The sequence below is a fragment of the Harmonia axyridis genome, chromosome 4, assembly GCF_914767665.1.
Source record: "Harmonia axyridis chromosome 4, icHarAxyr1.1, whole genome shotgun sequence".
Taxonomy (NCBI): Eukaryota; Metazoa; Arthropoda; class Insecta; order Coleoptera; family Coccinellidae; genus Harmonia; species Harmonia axyridis.
In genome coordinates this window covers 18398743-18413619 of record NC_059504.1, presented here as the reverse complement: position 1 = coordinate 18413619, position 14877 = coordinate 18398743, and the positions used below count along the sequence as shown (strand labels likewise).

The 14877-nt window shown below is 31.9% G+C and overlaps 3 protein-coding genes and 1 long non-coding RNA gene across 4 annotated transcripts; 1 reads left to right on the top strand and 3 right to left on the bottom strand.

The window, feature by feature from the left end:
• Positions 1–114: 114 nt before the first annotated feature.
• Positions 115–1313, bottom strand: LOC123678588 (ubiquitin domain-containing protein UBFD1-like). Its single transcript, XM_045615714.1, has one exon. It carries the CDS (start codon positions 1159–1161, stop codon positions 310–312), a length of 852 nt encoding a protein of 283 aa, XP_045471670.1. The 5' UTR covers positions 1162–1313; the 3' UTR covers positions 115–309.
• A 176-nt stretch (positions 1314–1489) lies between these two features.
• LOC123678585 (maestro heat-like repeat-containing protein family member 1) lies at positions 1490–12136 on the top strand. The gene is made up of 11 exons (XM_045615711.1): positions 1490–1631; positions 1690–2033; positions 2116–2305; positions 2855–3574; positions 4190–4784; positions 5637–6708; positions 7218–7690; positions 8021–8842; positions 10405–10690; positions 10743–10877; positions 11586–12136. Exons 1-11 carry the CDS (start codon positions 1583–1585, stop codon positions 11835–11837), a joined length of 4938 nt encoding a protein of 1645 aa, XP_045471667.1. The 5' UTR covers positions 1490–1582; the 3' UTR covers positions 11838–12136.
• Positions 9230–11577, bottom strand: LOC123678589. Its single transcript, XR_006747279.1, has 2 exons — positions 10905–11577; positions 9230–10192 (listed from the first exon to the last, which is right to left on the bottom strand). It is a non-coding gene; the product is annotated as an uncharacterized LOC123678589 (long non-coding RNA).
• Positions 11757–14576, bottom strand: LOC123678586. The gene is made up of 4 exons (XM_045615712.1): positions 14255–14576; positions 13660–13887; positions 13377–13543; positions 11757–13077 (listed from the first exon to the last, which is right to left on the bottom strand). The coding sequence occupies exons 1-4, from the start codon at positions 14528–14530 to the stop codon at positions 12816–12818; spliced, it is 933 nt and encodes a 310-aa protein (XP_045471668.1). The 5' UTR covers positions 14531–14576; the 3' UTR covers positions 11757–12815.
• Positions 14577–14877: the final 301 nt, after the last annotated feature.

The following is a 14877-nucleotide window of genomic DNA, read 5'->3' as shown; positions in this document are numbered from 1 at the left end:
TGGTTTTATCTCAAATAAGATAAATAATAATAGTTATCACAAAATTATTTATCATATCCTTTTGAAATGGATACATTATCTGTAAATTGGATAACATGAAATTAAACATTTATATGTATAGAAATCATTTATTTTCAAAAAGGGTTGTGAACATGACCAGGCAAAATAATTGTTTTCTATTGCTGATATTTTCAGAAAGAACTACATACAAAATTTAAAAATGAAAATGCAAGAGAACCAATTTGTATATCCAATCAAATTCAACACAAATAAATACTTGTAAATATGTCAAATATTGACTTGAAAAAGTTAGAAATACTGCCATTTTCCTAAGACAGCATCCTTAATTGCATCTATGTATTGAGCAGGTACCCAATAGATCCAATACCGTGATGCCTCAGTTGGACCTAATTGTAAACCCATTATATGATATTCTTCATGCCCTTCAATACTTTCAGAAATAACGTTTTTAATAGATGTCATTGGTAATTTTTCAGTTCGTTCCTTAGTGCTTAGCCATATTTGGTCTTGTTCTAATTTAAAGGTAAGTCTCACTTTTCCCCCATGTTTATTTAACATACCAGACAAAGGAGCTGACGGTAACTTCTCTTTTACATTTTTAATACCTGGCAAAATATCATCTGGTACACCTTTATCTATTATTTTTTTATGTAGTTTCTGTTTGCATAAAGGCTCTTTTGTAGTACTTGCTTTTTCAGCTTCGGCCAAATCTTGTTTGCTAACAGAAGACACAGCTAAGACATCTTTCAAAGTTGATCCTACTAACATAATTTTAGTTCCCTTTACAACTCCCGCACTTTTCAATGTCTGATTGTCTTGAAGCAAACCTTTAAACATTAATTTTTGCATGGAATCTGGTACACCTAATAAACCCTGTAGTTGTTTTTTCAGAGTGGCAACTGTGGCATCTTGAGATATTTGCACATCGTATTTCTTTTTGCTGTAAATTATTTTAATTTCTATAAGTTCCTCAGTCCCCTGACCATTTTCTGAAGTTTCTTTGTCCCCTTGTTCTTCGGTTTTTTGAATTTTGCTTTCTGAAGGGAGAATATCCTTATCACTTTTTTGAGAACCATTTTCTTCAGATGAATTTGAAATTTTACTACCGTTTTCTCCAATTTCACAATTCTGTTCCATCATTGTCAACTATCATTCATGTTATTATTGCCACAAAAATTGAAAATCATCAATCCTATTTTAACTGGTAAGAGATGAAGAATTTTGTACTGTCATTTATCAGCTGTTCGCTGGTATGTTTGACAATGACATTGACGTTGTACTGCTGGCAGACCGGTGTCCGGAATGGAAGGTTTTTTCGTGAGAAACGGATAAACACCAAAGCAGCTGCTCCTATTGTTTTATTTTCAATTAATTAATGTAAATTATCGTCCTGAGAATAGGTGGAACGTCCAAAGATACAAGTTGATATATAGCAGATACATACTTGTCACCTGACTGACAAATTTGTCATTTTGACAAAATGAGTTTGTTTTCCTGGAAGTAGGGATGTAATTTTCAAAAACGTCCAGTTTTTATTGTGATTGTGTAAACTTGTATCAAAATGATTCAACCTACAGCCTCCAAAAACGATGGCCAATCTCAAATACAGGGTATCTGAATTCCATTTTTTGAATTGAATGAATGCTAATGAAAATGTATGTATTGCAGTGGCCATAGGAATGATACTAGAGGTATTAGCTGATAAAAATTCTTTAGTAGCCGAAACAGCTGCAACTTCCTTGAAGAAGTTGGCAGAAAACCATCCAAATCATGTACTGAACTGTTCCAAAAATTTTTGCAAAAGATCTTCCACCATGAGTGACCAAATTGCCCACGTTTTAAACATAATGCAGAGTATTTGCACAGAACACATTATTGCTATTGATGGGGACACCATACTTTCATTAACTGACTTTTGTCTAGAAGTGTTAACCAGAAATATAGCAGTAGATGTTGTTCAGGATCCTGCCTGCAATGTTCTTGTTGCTATTGGCAGAAAACATCATATACAGGTGAATTGATTTTCATCTTACATTAACCAATTAGATATTGAATTTTTGAATGGAAAAAATTCATCCTGAAATAATTGCATAGGTTTTAGATAAATTGATGGTAAGATTAGAGACTGGATCTATGCCACATTACATGATACCTTATACTTTAGGATCCTTAGCCAGTGTTAATGCCACAGGAGTGGTTCCATATCTCAAAGATATATTCACAATTATGATACCCCTATTGAATAGCATAAAAAATGAGGTTCAGAGACAAGCCTTTGCCTTTGGTAAGAAAATTTTTTTGGAGAAGATAAAGGTTGTTCTATTCATTCATAGATGGTGCTGACGGTTGCTTCATTTTACAGTGACTTAATAAAACACAGTGACGACACGAGTGGTCTCGTTTTTGATTGGCTGAAGGTTTCTGAGCCTGAATATGTCGACTTTTTGTTTACATTCGGGTTAACCTGATTTTTGGGATTTAGTCAAAATGTGAGGCCCATTTTATTAAGTCGCTGTAGTAGGTATTCTTCCGTTGAATACATTTGTTCTATATACGAATCTATCAGGACCAATAATTTTAATTTTGATGAAGTGTCAGTTCAGTTCAGTCAATCATATTCCTAAGTTCTATCGTTAAGCCCCGCCCCATTCGCCATTTTTAGGCTGAATTTGAACATATTGTCGCCACTGTGTTTTTGTTACTGTTTAAGTCACTGTACTTCATTTCATTACTGTGGTATGATATGTTTTGAAGTTGATTTTTATAAGCATCTTAAAAATACTCTGTTGATAGTTTTTATTGTTTTTGATCATTTATTAGAGATGTTTTTCAGCATTTGGAAGTTTCAGTGACGCTCTTGTAGAATATGTTGCCAACATAAACCAAGTGCCAGATAATTCCATCACATGGGAAAATTTTCAATCTGAACTTGCAACTATTTATGAAGTACTTACTAATACCTGGTTACAATCTAGAGATAACAAAACAGTCCAAAACATTCTGACTGCTGTAACAGCAATATTTCCCCTTTTGGATGTAGATAAAGTATCAGAGCACACAGTTAAACAACTTCAAACTCTGTTAGTTTTGTACAAAAAGCAAGTGGACGCTTACTATGTAACTAAATGTTTAGAATCTGTGATCAAGAAAGCTACAACAGTTGATGGAACCTTGGTGGAACCTTTGTTAGGTAACATAATGCAGAACATGAGTGATCTTCTTTGTACATCACCGGATTATGCCAAACCAGATTCCTTGAAAACACACTCAGAAGTTTTACGTTGCTATGAATGCTTAGCTTTGTATTTTACCGATAATGTTATCGATCAACTGGTAGGTCAACTTAAAAACAATAACGATAGGGAAAAAGTGAAGGGTCTTCTCATTATAACCCATTTAACATCATATTCCAACAATCAGCTAGTGGAGAGAAGGTTGAAAGATATTATGAAACATTTTAATGATGTTCTATACGAATCTAATATCAAGGTGAAAAAGGCTTTACTGAAAATCATTGTAGCATTCGCTTCAAAAGGCATCCTCCTAAATAAAGGTAATTGATTCAATTTATGTATGGATAAGTTTTACTTCTTTTTTTTTTGCTATTTTCTTTATTTATCAAATGATTCAGATGGTTATCCAATTACAAAAATTAATTTATTTGTATATATATCGAGGCTTAATTTCCTTTCTTTATTTTATCCCATTTTTTTTTGTTATTTTTTATTTGATTTGAATGATTCAGAAGATTATCAGATCAAAAAAAAACCTGCTTATATTTTTTGTTACGATTTAATTAATTATATTTGATTAATTTAATTATATATATATGGATAAGTTTCCATGCTTCTTTATTTGAAATTATTATTTTTTATATTTTTTATTCAATTAATTATCAAATTTAATATTCATTTATTTATTTAATAATATTGGTTTCACTGCTCTGCTACTGATTTTAAATTCCAGTTAGATCAGATGGGTATTTCTGTCAATTATTTCATTTAGACAAAATTCCAGAATATTCAAAGAAACTTTCACCCTTAATAAACTTAACCAAAATATTCAGATTCCGATCTTACCCCAAAAATGTTAAGTCCTATCCCCATACAATTAATATAATAATTGAATTCTGAATTTCCCCAACTTCAACTAGATGAAAAATTTACAGATATGAATCCAGATGGCGCTGAAAAATATATGGAATTCATCTTAAAACTGTGCTGTTCACATAATGTGCAAAAGAATAACGATATTGACTTGCAAGAGTTAGACGATCTTCAAAGATCTGCAGACAACACTTTATGCATGCTCAGTACTTCAGTTGTTGAATTAGAAGAAACTTTATGGAATCTTCTGATGAAATCGTTCCTCAGTCCCAATTATGACAACGCCATTGTCGTGATACTGAGATGTCTGACACATTTGGCCGCTAGAAAAGAGTCACCACCCATTTGCGAAGGCGCATTTGTCAGGTGTATGGTTTTATTGGCCATCCCTCTACCGGGATTCAGGGGAACCTTTATTTTGAATTTTTTCAAACAGATGAGTCCCTGCAAGTTGAAGAATCACGAAGCAGTGTGGGACTCCAAAATTCCACAGTTGATGAAGTACTTGGAACAGAATTACGATAATTTTAATGATAACGAATGGCAAGATTTGGTCTTTGATTTTTTCAATTTGTTGCTGGATGCGATCAGCGATGAGAAATGCTTCCAAAGTCTTCTGAACACTGCTAGAGATCAGCTGTTACTTTATAATTTAGGGTGAGTTATTGTTGTATTTGTTTGGGTAAATTGGAGCAGTCTTAATCAATGTCTTAAAATTAATGTTGCTCGATAAAATTTCTTTTGATTCATATATTTTAACGAAATCATCATGAAGGGAAAAAGTGTTATGCTCTGTTGAGAAAAGCATCTGAAATTCCCCTTAACTGATTTGGCGTCTTGAAGCTATCCCGTGTGGATCTATTGAATGTCTTATTAGTGAGCAATCAGAGGTTCTTCAAGCCTTGTCGTAAATAAACGTCGTTCACATCAATATCTTCCAATGATGCTCATAAAAAATTAATTTACAAAATTAAAAACAACTTAGTGGATACTGGCATTAATCTTAGATATGCCAGTGATGTGCATACCCACCATACAAGATCCAGACATAACATCTACATATTGCCAACTGCCAGAAACATTCCTAGGAGGAAAATAACTTATCAAGCTGCCACCTGGTTTAATGAATTGACAAACAACATCACGGGCTCAGATACTATCAAGGTGTTCACAAGTAAAGTGAAAGATCAATTGTTCCAAAGAAGACAGAATAATATTTGATTTATTGAGAAATTGTTTAGTTGTTGGAATTGTTATTGTTACTATTGCTATGTTATATAATATGCCTGTTATGGATCACTCATGATCCCTTTGGGTTAATAAATAAATAAAAAAAAAAAAAAAAAAAAAAAATCCTAATTTCCAAAATTGATGAGTTTCACTATTGTCGGTCAAGAAGGAGCTTCACGATTACCTAAAAGTGCTTTAGTTTTGCAAACTAATAAAAATCTATATATTAAATTATAGAACGTTTTCTTTTTTTTTTCATTTTAATCTGGCTTATTTCAGGTTGATGGGTGGAGATCAGCCAGTGAAAATAACTGAAAAACACTTCCTCCTCAAGTGCATAGCACTGTTGCTCTGTCACATTAAAGATAAAGATATAGTCATACAAAGTTTGGATAAAATCCTGGCAAATGTTAAATTGACTGATTACTCTGAACTCCATGCGTGTGCTGAAGCCATTGGAATTATTTCTAAGAATCATCTTCAACTTGTCTTGGACAAGATTTCCATCATAAGAAAAGACTTGGCAAATAAAAAGATGAAGTTATTCCAAATACCATTCATGAAAGACAAAAACCAGGACTTGGGAAGAGAAAGACTGCGTTATACGATAATATGCAGTTACGCAGAGGTTTGTAACGAAGCACCTTCAGAGAAACTGTTGAAAATAATCGAATCTGAAATATTGGATTTCGTTGTGACTGAACTGGCCAATTGCAAAGATTTCTACATTCGTAAAGCATGCATCAAGACAATCGGAAGTGTAGCGGATGCGATGCATCCGAATCGTAACACACTACATATTCATTTGAAATGTAGGCAAGCAATTCTGAAGGTGGTTTCGTCTGAAATTCATTTACACAACGGTTCCGATTACATTGAATTATTTCCGATTATACTGCCTGTTATAACTTCTCTAGTCCAACTACCCCCAACTCTGGAATCAGATGAGAGAATAAGACTTCTTAAATTATGCTTCGATAGTGTATATAATGCCTCGGCGATTTATTGCAGAATAAATGAAGAGGAGCCCGATCAATATTATGGCACCTCAAAATTAGTTCCTTTTATAACACCTAGTTTTACGAAATTGAATCAGTTGGTTCAGGAGTTGTTGATGCTGAATCTGTCTCCAGAGACTCTGGATGAGATTGTTACACTTTTGGAACACTGGCTCAGTAAGAAAAAGGCTGAACAAAGACTACCTGCTTGTGAAACTCTCAGAATAGCTCTGCAAACGTACTTAGATAATATGAAGTTTGCGTATGATTGTCCTAATAATTTTACTCAAACTGGGTTATTATTGTCGAGGATTGTCCCTAGATGTACTGATTCCGTGACTAACATTCGTAAGGTGAGTACTCAAGAAAACATATTCAAATATTCAATATTTAAACAAGTTGGGTAAAAAATTTGAACATCGTCTGTTGCTTCCGTGCTTACCAAAAGTAGAGTGAACTTTTAGATCATTTTTGGAATGAAACATTGTATTTTGAAGTTTGCACTCGCAAAATTCATTTTACACCATTCAAAATAACATTAACTGCTAAAATTCTTATCAGATTTTAATGAAATACGGTTTTGGGTATCCGGTTTGGGTCAGAGAAGCCCTCATGAGAATTTAATCTCTTCTAGACATAGGGTGAGCGTTGAGCATGCGCAAATGTGGAATGTCCATCAACTATATATTGTATTACAATCATTGCTATTTTAATTATTATTTTTGTTATGATTATATTGTTTTGTTAATATTTCATTTCGATAATTACCCATAGGTTGCGTAAACTTTTTCGTAGTAAATTTGAAAAATTATGCAATGAGTGGACAATGAATTGTTAGTAAGTATTACTAATATCATTTCAGGTGGCTGTGGAGAATCTCTGTCTCATTCTTTGCATAGCCTCCCGTTATGAAGGGCATATGCGAGATCACGACAAAATTCTGAGTAACTCTATGCAGTACATACAACAGCAGATTGACCAACGTGATCCAAAATTGTTGTACAGCCTCACAACGGATTTGTCCAACATTTTATGCACAAACATTCCTTCTTTTCAATTAATCCATTTCGTAGAGGGTTTGATCGATGCTCTTATTGATTGTGAATCGTCTAGCTCAAATGGCAGTGGTATTATTCTAAACTTAACCTTGAAATCTAAAGGGATGGAATTACAGAATCATATAACTACTATAGTTCAGAAAATTTTGGGTCAAATCAGGAATATTAAATGTGTTGCTACTAGAACCTCTGCTCTTAGGGCGGTACAGAGCGCTGCGTCACATCATTCGAAGATTGTCAGCGCCATCTTACTTCAGCAACCCTTACCATTTGAACAGTGAGTATTACACATAACCTCTAAAGTTTTGGGCTTTCATCAGTGTTACAAGTTATAATATGCTATTCGGACAATAATTCAACAAAAAATATTTCATTAAATACATGCAAAAAATTTTATTAAATATTAAAAAAAACTGAATGAATTGAGAGAATTTGAAAAATTTGTGAAACAGCTTTTTATATCCTGATATTACAACAACTTAAATTCGAAAATACTAAAATTATCTCTATTGTTATTATTTTCATTGATGTGTGAGACTTTTGGCAAGTGTATTCCGTCCAAATTCCTGTCCAAATTTTTTCGACGCTTTATTGATCAAATTTTCAGGTCTATTTGTGATTGCTGGTCGATGATATCTACTGATAACACCCTAACTCAAAATTTGTTGGATCAGTTCAAGAAAATCATGAAGAACACACCACTGTTTGATGAACACGGTAAATCGGATATGAAAATTGCAAGCCTAGCACCCCTTCAGGTTGTATGTGCCCTTCATGAAATATTCAAGAACGCTCAACTGAAAGAAATTTGCATTCAACAATTCCCAGATCTCTTTAGCATTCTACTTATCACCTTAGCTTCTTACATTGGAACAGCAGCTCCTGCGATGAAAGAAGTCACCGATAAAAAAGACAAATACTTTGTTATAAACCGGGAGGCTTATAAAATGAGCCCCGCAAAGATAGCCTTGGAAACGTTCCGGTTATTCCTGCTGTGCTGTGATTACAAACAAATGGCCAACAATCTTTTGAGTTTCTCCCAGGCAGAAACCAGCGAAAAGTTCCCTTGGTTCCTTGATATTATTTCGATGTTGGTGGAAAATATTTGCCAAGATAACCCCCAATATATAACGTGGTTGGTTGCATCCTTAGGCCCTTACATAAGGGCGGATTTGGAACCGCAAAGAGTTGCAGTTGTCGCTTTCTTCACGTATTTGTTCAGGCAGAAAGTCAACGATCAGGCTATGCTTGCCGAAAACTTACTGGAAATGATAATGGATGTCCAGATGGATCAAAGTTGCTTAGTAAAACAGATCGGCTTGCAAGGTTTAGGTTATGCCATCGAGTTTTTGAAACCCGAACTGATCAGCAGGCATTGTAAACCTATTTTGAGTGTGCTGATGAGCAGTTTAGACTACAATCATGTGGGGTAAGTTTTTGAAAAAACTTTGAGATTGCTTGATATAATGCTATTTTACATTATAAAAAGTATTGTCCCATTTGGTGACGTCTTCATAGATTAGACTTCGATATGACAAAAAGAGTTATTGAATATGCAAAATAAATTTTAAATCTTGAATAATTCATACCTACCATCACTCAATGTGAAACGAATCGGATTGGGCGAACTTACGGTGACGTCAATTTGAAGTAAATACGTTTGTCATTTGCCTTAAACGTTTTTGCTGTGAATTTATACATTTTCTACAATGAAATATGCTAGTTCTTTTGAGAGCTCAAACAGATTAGTTTTCCTTATACATTATTCTAACCTCAAAGGAATTGTAATGATGAAAGTAATCTTTATAATGAAATACTAGAGAGAAAACAAACTTTATTGATTCTTGTTGTTGTTTATGTTGATATATGGGAAATTGATTTTGATTTTATGATTGAATGTCACAAGCTTTGATTTTACTGGGTGCCAGGTGGTTGCATCCTCCAGCGTCGCATCCATGTCGCAAAAACGTTTTTATGTTCTTTTCCCCATACATTGAAACATTGTGTTATGGATAAATGAAATACTATCAAATAATAATATTTGAATTACATGCATAAAATTGATCTTAATGAATGAATATACTAACTAATAATGAACACAAATGCTTTCTTATAAGGCCTTAATTGTTTATACTTCCAAATGACGTCACTGACGCCATGTTGGATAAACTTGGTATTTGATAAATCTGCCAAATAACTTCTTGTGCAGATATAAATTCAATTAAATGACATATCATTTGATCATATACATCTGAAAGTCTCTTTCTGTAGATTTCCAAAGTATAAAAGGCATAAAAATACTCATTGCCACAAATGTCATCGCTCTAAACCAATTTTTCTTATTATATGAAAACATTTTGTAGTACAACTTTTCCGACTGAACAATAAGTCCTTCGATCTTTGTACTGTGGGATAGTATCTGTGTGTTGTCAACAATATACTTCACTTGCGCTTCACTTAAAGATAACATTCCCGAAATTGTTGGCCTTACTACAATCAAGTGAGTCAGGATCTCATCAGGTTCTAATTTGCTTATATCAATTTTCGACTGACCTGCCACAACTGAAAAATATTCTGGCAATAAGTCGTACAATGTTATGTTGTCAACCCTTCTATTGCCAATATTATAAACGGTATTTTTTATTACTGTATCTTGATCGGTGAATAACATTTCATTAAGGACTTCTTTTCTCACTAATAGTTTTCCATTTGAATGCTTTAGTTGAAAAAGTATTGAAATTACAACAAATATCAACCTGTTTTTCAACTGCATTATTATCTGAAACAAATAAGTTGATAATGAGAGCAGAAGTAAACTAACCTATTATAAGAGAATTTAAAACAACATTGTATTATAACCTCCGAATATAATGAGACAGTACTCTACAAAATACCTAACCTAACCTCGAATATAATGAAACACTATTACTATTAAATAATAAATCGATGATGTGAAATTATTTACATATACATTTTCATATTTTTTTTTAGAAGTGAAGGTGCTCTCATTCTTGAGGGGTTACATAGTTTCTCCAAACTATTGACAACGTTGGAAGGTCACAAATTCAGTTCATGCCAAGTTACTGCAGCAGTAAGAATAAAGCCACTATTGGGACAGGAAGAAGTCCAATTGAGAAGAGCATCTTTTCGTTTATTGGGGGATTTAACAGGATCTATCAATACAGATTCTAACATCGAGGCTTTCAGGGAACAAATTCACGGAAACCTTATAACTTTATTGTTGCATTTGTGCGATCCGGATCAATATGTTGTCAAGGTGAATAAATTTGATCAAATTAATTATTCGTATGATAATGTCGATATTGTAGGCTTGCAAATACACATTGAGGCAGATAAGTTCATATTTGGAGGGGCCGAAGACTAACACAATGATTCAAGAACACTTGATCGATGATGCTAATTTGAACTATTACAACTTCATGAGAGATTTGGTCAAAGTAATGGTGAGTTTTCTATTGAACATTAATTACCTTTTGACGAATCCAGTAAATTGAGGAACCTCTATTGAAATTCAGTTGGAACTCTGTGATTTTATATCATTTGCAATTATTTTATTGGGAATAATTTCAGTTAGTTGCAATTTTGATGCATTCTTGACATTAGATTGATGGTTTTTAATAGATCTCAGAGTAATCAAGATATTTATTACTCTATGGAATAGATGTATTATAAAACTATTAATTGTAATCTATGCACTTATATCAGAAAAACGTCTATAGAATATTTGAGGAAAAGAATAACATAAATGTACTCTCGAAAATGAACAAAAATCTCTTGAATGTTTTCTTTATAAACTGTCAGATCCAATTTTATGGAATTCTAGACAAATTGGGATTAGTTTATGTCTTTGAATAAATGAATATATGCTGGATACATAAGTATATAAAATAGTCAAATAGAGAAAGAAATTGCACAGATAAGTAAATGAAATTATTAAAAATAAGTTATAGACCAATAAAATATGATATAAAGATTAAAATATCACATTTAAGAAATTTGCTAAGTCGTTTATGAATATTAGGAATAGTACAGCTCCAAGAATTGTACCTTGTGGCACACCGAAAATATAATTTTTTAGGTTTCCCAAAAAAAACGCTTCAGATCTAAAAAAAAGTTCATAAGGTTTTCATAAAAATTCGATGATATTTCAGTCGGATGAACTTCAAGAATATTTTCCCCTGTTGGTGATGACAAGCTTATCATACTTCAAGAGTCCTTGGGTAGAAATAAGAGGAAATGCTGCTCTGGTTGCCGGATTACTGTACTCGACGCTCAACGATGAAAATAAAAGTAAGGTTTCAATCGATACAGTTTCGTTTAGATTGATGAATTTGATGTCTGATGAAAATGAACAAGTCAGAATAAAGGCAGTTCAGGCCATAGTATATTTATTTTCTAATTGAAAGTTTCTATTTTTAGAATGATTATTTGTGGATTTGTTATACCGTTGTTTTATTTATTTTTATTGTTATTTTATCATTGTTTTGTCCTTTGTGGTGTTTCAGTGCAGAAAATAGAAACACCTCAGTCTATCAATTTTAATAGCATAATTATAATATGAATACTAGATTTTGGTTCTATAATATAAAGAATTCAAAACAATATATTGAGATTCAATATCCTATATTTATAATCTGCTTGACAGGCTCGTATGAACAATAGGCTTTCAAATAGGAATTATTGATGAACTTTTTCCTTCAGTTAAAAATGCTTCTGTTTTTTTAAATTTGATTTGATTTTATTTTTATAGAGTTCAGTATTAAAGTGATAGTTTTCATGAAATTCTGGAATTAAGTTTAGTACAAAGCAATATCTATTCATTGAATTCCTCCATAATTTCAAACATCAAAAAAAGAATTTTATTCACTGATTCAGTTGTAATCTTCACATATTAAGTTTCAGATTAATTTATTTCATTTGTTATTTCTGTAATCAGAACCTAGTCTTAAAGAAGAATATCATTAAAATCATTTTTGAATATTGTGAATTATATTGATTAAAACTATTCATGTTTTTAAAATGTCTCAAATTTTTTCTACTTGAGTTGAGGAGGGTAGTTATTAAATTAGGATTGGCATATCTTTCCTTACTTTGAAGACTTAAATGATTAAAATAATTTGATGGTCAAAATATTTGTGATAATCTATCAATATATGAAAGTTATTTTAGAATAGTATTGTATTTTGTTGCATTCAACATTTATATTTTATTTGAAAAAATTGTTGATCTAAATATAATTTTATTGGGAAATATATTTATACTTGTATAAGGGAAAATAGTTACATTTATACATAAAATTATTTGTCTTATAAATAATCATTGTCTGACAATGAAAATAAACGAATATATGCATATTAACAATGTTGTGTTATCCTAATTTTCTATGAAATAGTTTTGGAATCATCCTTTGGTCGACATTTCCAATTGAAAGCTTCTTGATATGTTGAACGAAAAGGATGATGGTGAGGTTTTTCTTCCTTCCGGAGCCCCATACCAACAGGCACACTGGATTTAAATCCTGTATATCCCTGACATGTTTTGTCATATTGTATTTCCAATTGATCATTATTAATTAGGTCACTTATTTCATTTACTGTTTCTTTTTTCACCAATTCATTTAATTCTGAATAAGTTGGTCCAAATCTTAAAAAAATCGATGAATTGATTAATACTTTCAGAATATTTTTCTGTTGAGATAATATTTCATGAAAAACTGAAAATTGATTGAATACATACATACATAATGACAATAATGATTGACTACATGCATGCATAATGACAAAAATACCTAATACAGGAAACAAGAAAAAATGAGATGGAAGAAAGATTAATTTCAATAACCTAAAAGAAGATCATAAATAATTTTAATCCAAAAACCACTAAATTTGAATTCAGAAAAAAATATTAATCAAAATAATTTTTGAATTAAAATTAAAACCTACTTGGGTTCATTGTGTTTCCAAAAGTGCTCAGTGGACACAGAGATTCCTCGTTTTGCTCTTTCATGCTCCCATTCTCTCGCTTTCGAATTTTTTTCTGGTGTCATCATTGCTTGAAGAAGAGGTTTTGGCCTAAATTGCACCGTGAAGCAATGTTTATTCGAATTACTCTAAAAAATTTGAGATCTATCAATACATATCAAGGGAAGTCCTAAATAGCTATATTATAAAACAAAGATTCGAAAGATCTTTTGAAAATATAAATTTCTATAATCCGATGATTTACCAAGAATTTCTCATGTTCCAAAACATTCTCTGGCACCTCTCTATATTTTGACCCAACCATCCTCAAGAAATCACTTTGGCTTTGTTGGAGCTCGGTAGTATATATGTAGTTTAAAATATTTTTTCTGATCTCTGGATCAGAAACATTATCTAAGCTAACCTGGGGTGTTTGGCAAATTCGTGGTCTTGTTTTTATCACTTCCTTTTTCCTGCTATCTTCTGGTATCTCCTAAAAATGAATGAATTCAAACTTTATGATAGTATTCGAATGTTAAAGGCTTCAAAAACAATGGAGATTAAACTACTTTGATAAAGAAATTCAGACTAGGATAAAATTTAGTCTAGGACTGTTTCAATCAGAAAAATTTTGTCTAGGTCAAGATAATTCAGTATAGGAAATTTAGTTTAGAACACTTGAGTTTAGGAAAATTAAGTTGAGTATGTTTAGGTTAGTATACAATATAGGACATTTAGTTTCATGAAAATAAATTTATAATTTTGAAATAATAATTTCAAAACTGTTTTGAATTACAGAAGTGTACGTTAGAGGTACAAGAAACCAAAAATAGCATTAATGAAGTTTGAAAAAAGCTCACGATGTGCTGAATAGGTGCTTGAGGATTTCCTCTGGTCACTTCATTAGGAACTATCATCAGACCTAAAGGAATTTTATGTTTCAAGGGTGTAAAAGTTTCCAAATCAATAGAAGTCATTGGCAGTCTTTTGAGCTTTGGTTTTTCCGTATTTTCTCTTCTATTCCTGAATCTTTCAGCCTGTACATCTTTGAAAATTCTATAACTATCCGTGTAAGTGGATATGTCTGTATAAAATTTAACATTGTTTTCATGATCGTCTTTATAAGATTTTCTCATGATTTCAAGATGTGACACGATTTGTCACTGTGACTACTTTTTTTGTCATATTTATTGAGTTGCTAATTATTTCATATTTTATCGGCAGTTTTCGAATATCCTTCAAATCTTAAATTTTCATGTAGGTACACATTTTTTTCTACCTTTTTTTTTTACCTCAACTACTAACGATTATGAAATTGGAAATATTTTTTTATAGGGGATTTTAAATTTCATTTAATTTCAGGAATTCGAAAAGTTGAAGATTATGCTGTTCCATTTTCAAATGAAGGAATAAATGAATAAATAAATATATTTATGTATAAATGAATGAATACATAATCAATGAATAGATTAATGGATAAATG